Source organism: Mixophyes fleayi, chromosome 4 (assembly GCF_038048845.1).
Source record: "Mixophyes fleayi isolate aMixFle1 chromosome 4, aMixFle1.hap1, whole genome shotgun sequence".
NCBI classification, from domain to species: Eukaryota; Metazoa; Chordata; class Amphibia; order Anura; family Limnodynastidae; genus Mixophyes; species Mixophyes fleayi.
In genome coordinates, this window is record NC_134405.1 from 211,369,600 (window position 1) to 211,383,221 (window position 13,622).

The 13,622-nt window shown below is 39.9% G+C and overlaps 2 protein-coding genes across 2 annotated transcripts in view; both read right to left on the reverse strand.

Moving 5' to 3' along the window:
- NUP37 (nucleoporin 37) overlaps nt 1-13,582 on the reverse strand; it is a 48,258-nt gene extending 34,676 nt beyond the window's left edge. The window contains exons 1-2 of the mRNA XM_075205311.1: nt 13,504-13,582; nt 4,788-4,970 (exon numbers count right to left, since the gene is read on the reverse strand). Of these exons, the coding sequence (XP_075061412.1) occupies nt 4,788-4,943 (156 nt within the window). The 5' untranslated portion in view covers nt 4,944-4,970; nt 13,504-13,582. The remainder of the gene's footprint in view (nt 1-4,787; nt 4,971-13,503) is intronic.
- SYCP3 (synaptonemal complex protein 3) overlaps nt 1-13,622 on the reverse strand; it is a 746,653-nt gene that overhangs the window by 395,894 nt on the left and 337,137 nt on the right. The window lies entirely within an intron of this gene.

Below are 13,622 nucleotides of genomic sequence, written 5' to 3' on the forward strand. Positions count from 1 at the left end.
TCCCCATGTATAAGGCACACCTTTTTTCGAAACATTTGGGGTGTAAAAACTGGGTGCGTCTTATACACTGGCAGCGGTATAGTAGGTTACGTTTTGATCAGTGGCGGATCCGAGGGGCGGGGTGTGGGGGGGATGGGGTGTGGCGCGATTAGGGCAATCGCTCCCCCACCTCCACAGCAGGGGCTTGCTGCCGCGGCTGCACACTACAGGTCCGTTCGGTAGAGACAGGCTGGGAGTGTGCTGTCCGGCTGTGTTTTAAACACAATCAGAGGACACAATTGGTGCTTCAGGTTCGTAAAACAAAATGGACTAAGCATGCGTACACACACCAGACTTGCCCAAAAGATGCCTGAAAGCTATGAGCAGAAGGTCCTTGAATTTCATTGTTTTGTCACTCAATGTTGGAAGACTCAGTTTGAGTTGGGACAGATTGCAAATATGGACGAAGTCCCCCTTCAATTTAATGTCCCAAGTAACAGAACTGTTGATAAGAACGGGGTGAAAACTGTAATTGTGAAGACAAGTAGACATGGAAAGAGCCATTATACAGTTGTTCTAGCTTGTTGTGCCAACGGAACCAAGCTGCCTCCTATGCTGATTTCAAACGCAAAACAATGCCAAAAGAAGTCATTCCTCGAGGAGTGATTGTCCACGTTCATGACAAGGGTTGGATGGATCAGGATGGGATGAAGATCTGGTTTGAGAAAGTTTGGAGCAGGAGAACTGGTGAGCTCCTACACAAACCTGGCCTATTGGTACTTGATCAGTTCAGGGCACACATAACAAACACAAAGAATATTTCTGCAGAACAAAAAACAAAACTTGCCGAGGAGGAGGCTTGACATCCCAGCTCCAATCACTTGATGTCAGCTGTTAACAAACCCTTCAAAGCTACCGAGAGAGACGAATGGAACCAATGGATGAAGTCTTCTGGGGACAATTTGACACCAGCAGGAAGAATGAAGAAACCAACTATAGGAGAATTTTGTACTTGTACCTGGGTGAAAAGATCCTGGGATAATAATTTGTCCCAAAAGGAGGCACACATTATCTTTGTAGGGAAGTATCAGAATAAATTTAAGAAAATCAGCAGGTGTTCACACATCCGAATCCATAGCACTGGCCCATGGTTGGCTAGTAAATCTGTTGAGAAGACCATCCACTTACGGACTAACCCACTACACATACTGTAAATGCAGTGCTATCAGAAACAATCGGAAGTTGAGCAAAGGTAGGACATTAGCATGTTAATGACAGCAGTATGTAATACATTTTAGGGCCCCCAGTTGCCTACCACATATCTTTATAAATGATTCTGTCATATAATCACTTTAATATATATTACTTGTGCATTAAAATATAATAATACTGTAATCCATAATAGTAATAATATAATAAACCATGAAAGCAAATCTATTGTTGCTTTGGCAAATGAGTAGTTAAGGTTTCAGAAAACCCTTGCCCTACTTGGCTCTGTGACCTATTAAAAGATCTAGTTTATTAGACAAAGCTCTGTGTTTTAAAAGCTGCATATCTGGGACTTAGAAAAAAAGGAAGGGCAATTTTACGATTTCTTGAACTTTGAAAAGGTTTCATTAGCACATGTAAACTAAGCAGAATGAGTGCTCTAAAGAAGGCTGTGTTCCCTTACAAATTATTTTTCATGTTTATATTTTCGGAACATGGCAGGCTGTGTACTTTTGGCTTAAAACATATTTAACTATAATTATCTTATAATGTGTGATCAGTGCTGACATTTTACATGGACTTTCACGAATATATTCAATATTTTATCATTAAATTCTATATTTGCAGAACTCACACACATAAAGTTAAATCTGGCATAGACACCACTGTCCTGGTTCCATCATCTTACTTTGCATTGAAGAGCAAAAATGGTATTTCAATTTGTGCGACAAGATTATTTTAATGAGAAAAAGGTGTGGAAAAGGAGCATTTAAAAATCGGTGTTCCCTGCGCCCTGGAAGGACACACAGCCCTTTTCATTTCCATGAATACTTCACCACCCAACAGGTGCTGAAGATTGGGCCTCGTTCCTATACACCTTCCATTTTTACTTTTGTGGGAAAGCGTGTTTGTATGCTGGCTTGCCTAATTGGCCTTACTGCTTAATAAAATAAAAAGGAGCAGTATTTTAGGAGAACAATGTAAATATTGAAATTAATAAAGGTTATTGTTCTAAAGTAATACGTCCGCCATTTCACAAAATTAGGAACTGAATGCTTTTATAGGGGTGTTTCCAAAGACTGTGAAGTAGGCCTGCTTCTTGAAATGGGCCTGGAGGACAAGTAGGCACGTTTGTGCACATAAAGAAGGATAGCACAGATTTTGAGGTTTGTAAATTAACCTTATTGTCCCTTCAGCTCTGCATATGATGGGATGGGCTTACAATACCACCCTGCCCCACTATTAGCAAAGCCAGACACTCACCAAGAGTCAACTGCACACCTACAACTGGGGGAACAATGCTGAAGGGTAATCACTGCCACCAACAGGTTCCTTCCATTTGGAACCACTCATTCTTCTTGGGCAATATATATATATATATATATATATATATATATATATATATATATATATATATATATATACACATATACATACACACATACATACACACACACACACACACTGCAGCATCTCTTTGCTGGCTACTTTAGCTGAATCTTCCCTGAGATTCTGGACTGTTGTGTACCTTGTAGAGCGAGTCAGGAAGACTGGGCTTAATTCAAGACAGCCTGGGGATGTATTAGGTCAAAAGGAACACAGCAGTGCTGGGACAGGTGTCCCTGTCTAAAAGCCCACTGGCCTCTAAACAAGAGATGTTCAAATTTGCTTCAGATTGTTAAATCAGATCAGAAATTCGAAAATTAACAATAAAAAAAATTTGTGGAAAAATTAACAAGTTTGAGTGTGGTGGAACCTTAAATGGTTACATTGTGTAGTATTTTTAATTGTTTTCCAAGAGAACAGCAAACTTGAATGTTGAACACAGTATTGTTCGATGTTTGAATAATAATAAAAATACAATAAAACATTCAAACAGACAACATTTTATTGTTTATTTATGTTTTATGTTAATGCAGCAATGAAGGCCAAATCAAAAGTGTCCAAAAAAAATCCTAATCATACTGCAAACAAGTTCAAGACCTCGTAGCAGTGAAATTAATTACAATTTTGAAGCGATTTGTGCATCTCTACCCTTAACCAATCCAGCAGTACCTCTTATCTGTCCATGTGGGTCAGCCTTGATAGTATACATTAACTACAGTGGAGCCAGAAGCTTATCCATCTCTTGGTAACGATGCTACTTAGCCTAGGTGATCTAGTCTTTATTTCCCCTCACAAACTTAGATCCAGGATCCAGCACTACCTCCTAGACGATTCAGGCCCAGGAGGTTGCGATTCAGATTCCGGAGCTTCTCTGTTGCTCGGAGGAGAGGAAGCTTAACACCACCCGATTCCCCCTTGTTGCTGCAGAGCTCCTCAATATACCAGTGGGAAACTATTCAATTACGTATATAAGGTGCTGCTGCAATGCAACTGACACATTATTTAATCATTTCCCGCAATCCAGGGAAATGGGGAACCAATCACAATAACGATTAGGGAATACAAATGTAGGATTAGTTTTTAGCTTTTCAATTCTATCAATTTCTTCCCTTTGTTGGTTTTTACTTCTAGACATTTCCATTAAATAACCCCAAAATAATGTTCAGCATAGCAGGTAGAATAAATCCCTGCCAGTTCTACCTAAGGAAGAACAAAATGTCTTGCTTACATGCAGACTAAATACAGCCAGTACTCTTCGGGCATCAAACTACAATGGTAACACACAAGCTTAGAAGACCTGTCATTCAGCACCCTTTAATAATAAAACAAAATGATGTATACATAATTGTAGTCTCAAAATACAGAGGAGAAAAAAGATCAAATGTACAATTCTTTAAAATGTTTATTCATTGAGGATAAAAGAAGAGACCACAGTCAATAATCAAGTTATTGAACAAGCACTAGGTATTCAAGCGTAATGTTACGAGTCTCTGGGGTATATTTACTAAACTGTGGGTTTGAAAAAGTGGAGAAGTTGCCTATAGCAACCAATCACATTCTAGTTATTTATCTAGTACATTCTACAAAATGACAGCTACAATATGATTGGTTGCTATAGGCAACATCTGCACTTTTTCAAACCTGCAGTTTAGTAAATATACCTGAGTGCGCTTTGCCTTTTATAAGCAGCATGTTTTTTGCTTGGGTAAAACACTTCACAAACAACAATTGTGTTAAACTAATGATTTTTTATGACCCCTAGCTTTTGAGGAAATCCATATATTCTATTGTATAATGTCATATGTAGACAATTCACTTGCGTGAGAACAACTACTATATTACATTTTATCTAGTATGATGTCTTTGTGTAGACAGCTTAGAAGTAGATGAGGATGGACCCATTCTGTTGCTGATCAAAGCGTTAGAATGTTCATCATGCAAACTGCTGTGTCCTGTACCAATTATTTATGGTGAGGCTGGCAGTGTTTATTTCTAGAGAGCGCTTTGTGGTTTTTTTGGCAACTTAATTAGCTGTGACAAACAAATAATACCTTAGTATCCGTGTGTGTTTGTGTGGTAGAGAAGACTTAGACTGTAAGCTCCAATAGTGCAGAAACTAATGTGAAAACTTATTTTCTTCATAGTTCTGCATTCTATGGAAGCGCTTTATAAATGATAATAATAATCATTAATGATAATCATGATGCACTTACCTGAAATCTACAAGAAGCAATAACTACATAGCTGTTACCAGCATAGGCAATTAATGAGCCCGAATCACCAGAATCAAAGGGATTAAATTCTACCACATGCACATAGTCTTCACAATCCACTGTGTATGTGGCATTTCGAATTGAATCTTGTTTCATTCTCTGAATTTTTTTTATTATGCCAAACTGAAAGAGAAACATAAAACTTTTGTCAACTACACACATTTTCAATATCACATTACTTCATTTGTCCAGTTTTGAAAATGCAATAGATTTATTTTAAAATGCAGCTTGCATGCCATAAAAGCAATTATAAGTATTTATAAAAAAAATAAAATAAAAAAAATTCTGTGAATCCATTTGAGGAAACTTCTTAACCATGGGGTATAGAGTGCACTGTGCTGTGAAGGAATTAATTCTACACTAAAACTTAAACATCCCCATCTTTACCCTTTCACTGTAATTCCTCAGATTAACATAGCAGAGCAAAGAACAAAACGGGTGTGACCGCAGTGTCCCCCAAATGGATTCATTGATATGTATTTAACTAGGGATGTGCACCGGCGACTTTTGGTGTCTCGTGTTTTGGATTCGGATTTTCGTGATGTTTTGGGTTTGGTTTTGTTTCGCAAAACACCTGCCGAAAGGTTTTGGTTCGGATTTAAGGTTTTGGATTCGGATTTTTTTTTGAAAAAAGCATAAAAAGTTCAAAAATCAAGTTTTTGGGCTTATTTTCACTCCTACGCTATTATTAACCTCAATAACATTCAATAACAAGCATTTCCACTAATTTACAGTGTATTCTGAACACCTCACAATATAGTTATTATTATTAATTTTTATTTATAAGGCGCCACTAGGTGTCCGCGGCGCCGTACGGAGACAAACGAAATAACAATACGAGGAGAGACGGCACAGAACAGTAAACAATAATCACAGTACTCAGTGAGCTCAGGGCACAGCTAGAGGGGCGGGGGAAGGTCAGCCAACAACGGCACCAAGGAGGGAGGGCACGGATTAGAGGGAGACCCCCAGGGGAAGAGGGACCTCAAGGAGTAAGGCTAGGTAGCTGGCGAGCAGAGTAAAAGTGGTGAAGACAGAAGGAGAGAAGACCCTGCTCAAAGGAGCGTACAATCTAAGTCCAAAACGTTGCAACAAGGTATCTTTCTGGACTGCGTAGTGGAGTGGTCCCCACAATATAATAAGAAAACCATCAACTGGTCTGAATCGGACCGAATAATGTACCTGGACTGCGTAGAGGAGTGGTCCCCACAATATAATAAGAAAACCATCAACTGGTCTGAATCGGACCGAATAATGTACCTGGACTGCGTAGAGGAGTGGTCACCACAATATAAATTAAAAACCCTGAACTTGTATGAATCGCACCAATAAATGTATCTGGACTGCGTAGAGGAGTGGTCACCACAATATAATAAGAAAACCATCAACTGGTCTGATTCGCACCAATAAATGTATCTGGACTGCGTAGAGGAGTGGTCACCACAATATAATAAGAAAACCATCAACTGGTCTGAATCGCACCGAATAATGTACCTGGACTGCGTAGAGGAGTGGTCACCACAATATATATAATAAGAAAACCATCAACTGGTCTGAATTTCCCCAAAAACATTTCTGGACTGCATAGTGGGGTGGCCCCGGAACTAAATTTGATACCGGGGCCACAATAAAATAAATAGTTACACCCTCAACTGGTCAGAATTCCACCAAACCAGTATCTGGACTGCGTAGTGGGGTGGCCCCAGTACTAAATTTGATACCGGGGCCACAATACCTCCTCCAAGTTCCAAGTGTAGTGTTTATAACATATTAACACTACACTAATTCTAGCACGTCAAACCCTCTTGTTTTCAATAATGACAGGGCATTTAACTTTTGATTACATTTTTTGAATTTGTTGACATTTTCTTTTACTTTTTGAACATGGCAAACTACTGTTGAATGGTCACATAATGCCAAAAAAATAGTTGCAAGATGGAATTGTCCTTGGGTCCTCCCACCCACCCTTATGTTGTTGAAATAGGACATGCACACTTTAACAAACCAATCATTTCAGCGACAGGGCCTACCAAACAACTGTGGCTGAAATGATTGGTTTGTTTGGGCCCCCACACCAAAATAACAATTCATCTCTCCCTGTACAAACTAAACAGGCTCTACTGAGGAAAGATGTCGTCCTCATCCTCAACCTCTGATTCCTCTCCCCCTACAGTGTGTACTTCCTCCTCCTCACACATCATCAATTCGTCCCCGCTGGACTCCACAACCACAGGTCCCTCTGTACTATCTGGAGGGCAGTGCTGTACTTCATTGAGGAATTGATTATTCATTTTTATAAACATCATTTTTTCAACGTTGTGAGGAAGCAACCTCCTTCGCCGCTCACTGACCAGGTACACACTGGAGGGGGGACAACTCAGGTAAAATAGAGCCAGTTTGTACAGGGGCTTCCAAACTGGAGTTCTACCACGTCACTACCTCTAGTTAATTTAGATTGCAAGGCTTGTAAATACTTTGAATATAAAAAAAGCAGCCTGCATAGACTGTAGAACTAGAAATTCCAATATACAAAGAAATGGACAAAGGCAGTTTGGTATCTGTCTGCATCAGATCCCCTCTCCACTAGGAGTAAAATAGAAAACTATTCAGCCGTTATATATAATCTAGAATATAAATAGAAATTGAGAAAGGCAATTTGGTATCTGTCTGCATCATAATCATCAACATCCTCCTCAGCGCCAGCTACATCAATATCCTCCTCCCGGTGTACAACATTCACACCTTCATTAGCCAAATCTGTAACTGGACTGTGGGTGATCCTTCCAGCATATGCAAGGGGCGTGCTGCAAATGCTGGATGGAGTCACCTCTTCCCGTAAAGTGATGGGAAGGTCAGGGTTCACAACCAACAACACCCTTGGACTCGCCTTGGGGATTTGTGATGTCATCTGTTTAGAAGGCAGAGTTCTTTGCGGTTTTGTTGTTGTTGCTGACAGCATAACTCTCTTAAATTTTTTGTAGGGGGGGGGGGGGGGAGGAGGAGGGCTTAGATCCTTGGGTGAAGCTGGACCACTAGTCATGAACACGGGCCAGGGCCTAAGCCGTTCCTTGCCACTACGTGTCGTAAATGGCATATTGCCAACTTTACGTTTCTCCTCAGATGATTTTAAGTTTCTCTTTTTGCTCTTTTTTGAGAACTTGGGCTTTTTGGATTTTACATGCCCTGTACTAGGAGATCGGGCTTGCCAGACGACGTTGATGGCATTTCATCGTCTATGTCATGACTAGTGGCAGCAGCTTCAGCATTAGGAGGAAGTGGGTCTTGATCTTTCCCTACTTTATACTCCAAATTTTGGTTTTCCATTATATGTAGCACAAGAGAGCGTACCCCTAAGCCACACACACTCGGCAAAGCCTTTAAAAATTATATGTGGCACAGGAGAGTACCACTGGACTTATACTGCTGAATCAGTGAACTTTGTAATAGCAGTACCACTGGACTTATACTGCTGAATCAGTGAACTTTGTAATAGCAGTACCACTGGACTTATACTGCTGAATCAGTGAACTTTGTAATAGCAGTACCACTGGACTTATACTGCTGAAGCAGTGAACTTTGTAATAGCAGTACCACTGGACTTATACTGCTGAAGCAGTGAACTTTGTAATAGCAGTACCACTGGACTTATACTGCTGAATCAGTGAACTTTGTAATATATCAGTACCAATGGGCTTATACTGCAGGATTGGTTTTGCAAATTTTGTTGTAATTAAAAAAAAAAATAATTAGTTTTTTGTATTTTTTTTTTAGAACTTTTTTTTAATTTTTTAAACACTTGGGAATATTGGTGAAATAAGAACTATGCCCTTAGAAGCACAGAGCACAGCACACAACACCACTGGACTGATACTGCAGAACACAGCACAGCACAGCACAGAACTAAACAGCACAGCACGAGATCTACCAGGACACAGGACCACCTAACACACCCTCCCTCTACCCTGATCTATGCCGGAGTGAAGATGGCGGCGACTAGCGGGGAATTTATAGGTTCCGAGTATCGCGAGATCCGACAGCGGGATTATGACTCCGGGCCTCGGTTTCAAGTTTTCATTTGGCGCCAATACCCGGATCTGTCTCGGATCGGCAACGTTAGAGTATGTTGATATCCTGGCCTTGATAATGGTCTGAATTAACTTCTCTGATAGCCTCTTAGCTCAAAGAATCATGGCCTCAACCACCATGCCAGACAAGCTGAATCTTGGTGGCAAAGTGGACACTAGATTAGAAGATCTGCCCTTAGAGGTAGTCCCCACTGTGATTCCGTTGCCATGCTTAAAATGACGGAGTACCACGATCGTCTCGGACAAGTCTGGTTCTACCAGAATTACTGGGACAACCTCTCTAGGTCTTCTTTAATACCCAAGCAATGATGGAGATTGGAGGGAAAAGATACCCTAGTTGGTAATTCAAAGGGACATTCAGGGAATCCACAAAGAATGCCTTTGGATCCATGGTTATTGTGCAGCGCAGAACCGAGCTACTGTGTGTATCAGTTGAGAGGCCATGATGTCGACCTTTTGCTGACCCCACCACTCTGCAATCTGGTTGATAACCTCAGATGGAAGGACCATCCCCTGGATAAATGGCATGCTGAACGAAGAAGTCAGTCTTTCAATTGTCCAGGGCCGAGATTGCTGGGATATAACGTTCCACCCAGTGCATAATCTTGGTGATGTCTTTTATCACCAAAGGACTTCTGCCCCACCCCCCTTAGTGATTTAAATACACAACAGCCATATCATTGTCCTTTGGTTTGAAATTAGTCTGCAGATTGTTTAGAACCACTCTGAGCTTGAGAATGTTAAGGGAAGCTTTGCCTCCTCCTGCGACCAAAGTTTTTGTAATTGGAGGCCCAACATCAACACTCATCTCACCATCCTCTTTCACAAGGTGGTAGGTGAGCTGGAACCTCTGCAAAACCTGAAACCTACTATCCAGTTTCTGCTAAGCCTCGCCCCAAAAGTTCAGCCAACTAGGGGGAAGAAGGAAAAGGAACTGCCTCATTTTCCCTTTGAACAAAGAAATATCTGGAACCTCGTATTCCATTACAGTGGAAGGGCATAGAGGGGGAGAAGTTCAGACAAGTTTTAATGAATAACTAGTGGCTTACTCAGCACAGTACTCTCTATACTCTGTGGTTAAGCAGTTCCTCCAAATTGTATGAATGAGAGAAGCATTTAATCCCACCCCCCAAAAAAACCTGAAAAATGCATTCTACTTTTCAAAGAACGCACACAAAAAAAAAGTACTTTTTGGTAAAAACAAAAGAAAAAAAATTATAGTAAATTGATCCGAAAAGATAAGTGCTTTAAACGTGTTTTTTTTTATAATGATATAAAAATGCCAGTATGCACATTCCTTAAATAAAACAGTAAGGTCAATGCTCCCTGTTTATATCTCTGCTTTGCTTAGGATTATGTATACCAGTGATAAGACCCTCACAACTTCAGGGGATGCATGGGCAGCCCTCACGTTACCCTTAAACTCAGTAATAATATAGAACACTACATTTAATCTAAGAAAAAGACAACTATCTGTAAAAAAAATAACAGCAGTCATGTTAAACAAGTGATACAAACTATAACAAACATATCTGACAATAAAGAAAGAAGTAGCTGGGGGCCGTAGATGAAGGCTCTGAGGACTAGGGCTGTTGCACATCACCAATGTATAATCTCTTAATAAAGTGTTTTTATGGAATCTTCCTGAGGGGAGGGGCAATGACCTACTTAGCCTGCTTGAATATGCCAGGAAGTGAACGTACACAGGAGTGTGGTATAGGACTTAAAGGCCCACTGCCATTTGATTAGAAAGAAAGTTTAAACATCAGTGGAACTGCATGTGAAAAGCAAATATGTTTGATATGCGGTTGTGTTACTTGCATTTGAGAGGTCATTGGAAGTCAAAGAAGCAGGCAGTGGTAAATTGCAACAAGGCCACAATGCTCTAGAATGCGAGTAATATCACAAGTGGGTATGGGAGCTTTGGAAAAAACGGTTTCCATTTTCACACCCATTTTGTTAAAAAGGCTAAAAGTGGCCTTCAAGCCATTGTGGACTATGGAGGATCCCAATTAACTCAAATGACACATGCAAGGTAAGTATGTTTACGATTTCTACATTAACTCCTTTATCTCCACCCAAGCCACAGTGTTTCATTTTGGCTGGAGTTCTTTTTTAAGTCAGTTCTATATCACCCTCGTTAGAATGCAATATGTATCTGTGAGAACTGTATATATTTTAAAATGATCAAGCTCCTATCTTAACATATTGCTCATCACATAAACAATTGTACTCATTCTGTATGACAGTCTTCTATCTGAGCTGGTCAGTTTGGAAATAACATTTTTTCTTAGCTACTTTCCATCCTAGTATCATACTGAGGGGAGAATTACCTAATATATTTACTTAGAAAAGGGAGAAAAATACATTTGGCAATAGTTATTTAGTAAAACTAGTGCAAGCTCAAAAATATACCCCAAAATGTATGAGCATTCATCCTTACATGAGTTTAGCCATAAATGTCAGCTTCTGGGAAATGGGTGAACTCATCCATGATCTGAGCGAATATAAATGTCCGTGATTATTATTTAGAGAGTGAATGCCCTCTAAGATAGCAGGAGCATGCTCAATGGACTCCTGAGAAGCAGTCATGGAACCTGCTGTGGTTCGCCCAATCGGGGAAAGAGATTCAGCTCTTCTTTAAACTTTAAAATATCAGGGCTAAGGTTAAATGTTGAACAAGTTTCTTGTAAATGTAGAAACACTCAGACATTTGCTTTGAGTCCGTGGCACATTCAGTTCAAACTACAACTACAATTCATGGTCAGCCAAGCATTTGCTGATGTGTACAGACGGATATCCTGTTCGCTCTACAGAAAAATGACCTATTATCACAACTGCTCAAACTGCAGTGCTCAAATCTTGAATCTCATGAGCCTATGGTGCAAAACAGCTCCCAATATGATGAGGCTGTAGTGACAGAATTAATGTACGCACCCAGTGATTCCAAATCATTAAAATATAGAGAAAAGCGCTATTATGACTTTTTATTTTTGCAACCTTTATAATAGGATGGAGCTCCAAAATTAAAACAAAAAAAATAAATGTGTCATCTTTTGTAAAATACAGGCTGCTCAAAATAAACAATTATCCCCCATTGATTCACCAAGCGAGGCAGACAGAATGTGCCCTTAGTATGTTAAACTGCACAACTGTCGTCCTCCAGCACCAAACGCCTCGGGCATAAAGCACTGCCATGAAGCAGTAGCTGTGATAAGCATGATGGCAATACCATTTAGTATACTATCTGGATTTATTAGTATATTAAACAGCCCAATTAGCAGAGAATCTACTGGGAAACAGAGATTGGTGGAGTGATTTTTTATTTTTTTTTATTTCCATTAGCTTTAAAAAGCATGGCTTAACCTCAGAAACTATATAGACAATCAACAGAACTTGTTTCACACATGCTAGCAGCTGAATAACCACATCCCACTGAAAGCAGATGGATACACCTGTTCTTTCAGCGATCATAAACTGCATCTGGCATGTTGCATGTATGGATAAGACACTTTATACCTCCATGATAGGTTGGATCTCTTTAATCAAGTTTGGTTCCCCCTGGTTTCTACCAACTACCTACCTACACCACACACTAAGGTATTCCCCCCTTTCTTGACTGAGCTGCCCTCTTCTCTCAAATTCAAACATAGATTAGAGTGCATCTTCTACCAAAAAGAAAATGTGTCATGCATATTCTGTGCTATTCATCCTGCCACTCCTCCTTTTCCTTACCTTTCCTCCATAGTGCCAAGATTTTGTTTGTATGAAGATATTCTTTATTCAAAAATGTTTTTATATTTGTAACTAAAAAAATGAACTTGTACATGTTGCCTCTCATTTTCTATGATTGTATTTATTACGTGTCCTTTCAAGATAAAAAAAACCAAACAAACAAACACCAACGCTTGTCAGAAAGAGGACAGTCCCTCTTTAATGATTATGTCCATCGTTGTGGACATTTGTTTTGTTAGCTAGATACACTCTATCAGAGTGTAACTAACAGTACCATATGAAGGACTGGACCAATAAGGATCTCCCAACACTAATTTCCTCTAGATTCCAGAGATGGTTGCAGGTTTTGAAGAATTTTTTATGGTAACATTTGTCCCTGTTTTGAAAAACAAATCAAGTACGCAGTACAGTACCACATCACTTGTTTTGTACAATGGATTTAAAACCCAGTGGTCTGGTCAAGATGGGGGATTAGTAAGACAAGTAGTAAGATATATCATGTAAATGTGAACAGAGCAATTACACATGCTGCAAAGTGAAAACTGCAGTAATACATCATGTATGTGAAATAATTTACTACTTATATCAACCAACATCATGTTTTAGAGCTCTATAAATATCCTACATTTTCAAATGAGTAATACTGGGAGGTATGCTACTTGTCATTCAGCATGTGTGATTAAAACGTGTCTGTTCTGACAACCTAGGTAATGTGCAACGACTTCTGCAGACTGTGTTCGGTATATGCGATGTGTGGACTCGACTACATGATAAAATATGAGATATCAGACATTCTAGAACGCGGTACCACGTAGACCCTCTCCTGTTATACACACCGTGCGCCTCGCTCCCGCCAGTAGATTTGTAGCTCTTAGCTTGGGATGGCACTGGAGACCTTCTACATCCGGGGTTTTGGGTCGCGTCCGCTGATTGGCTACAGTGACTATGACGCGCC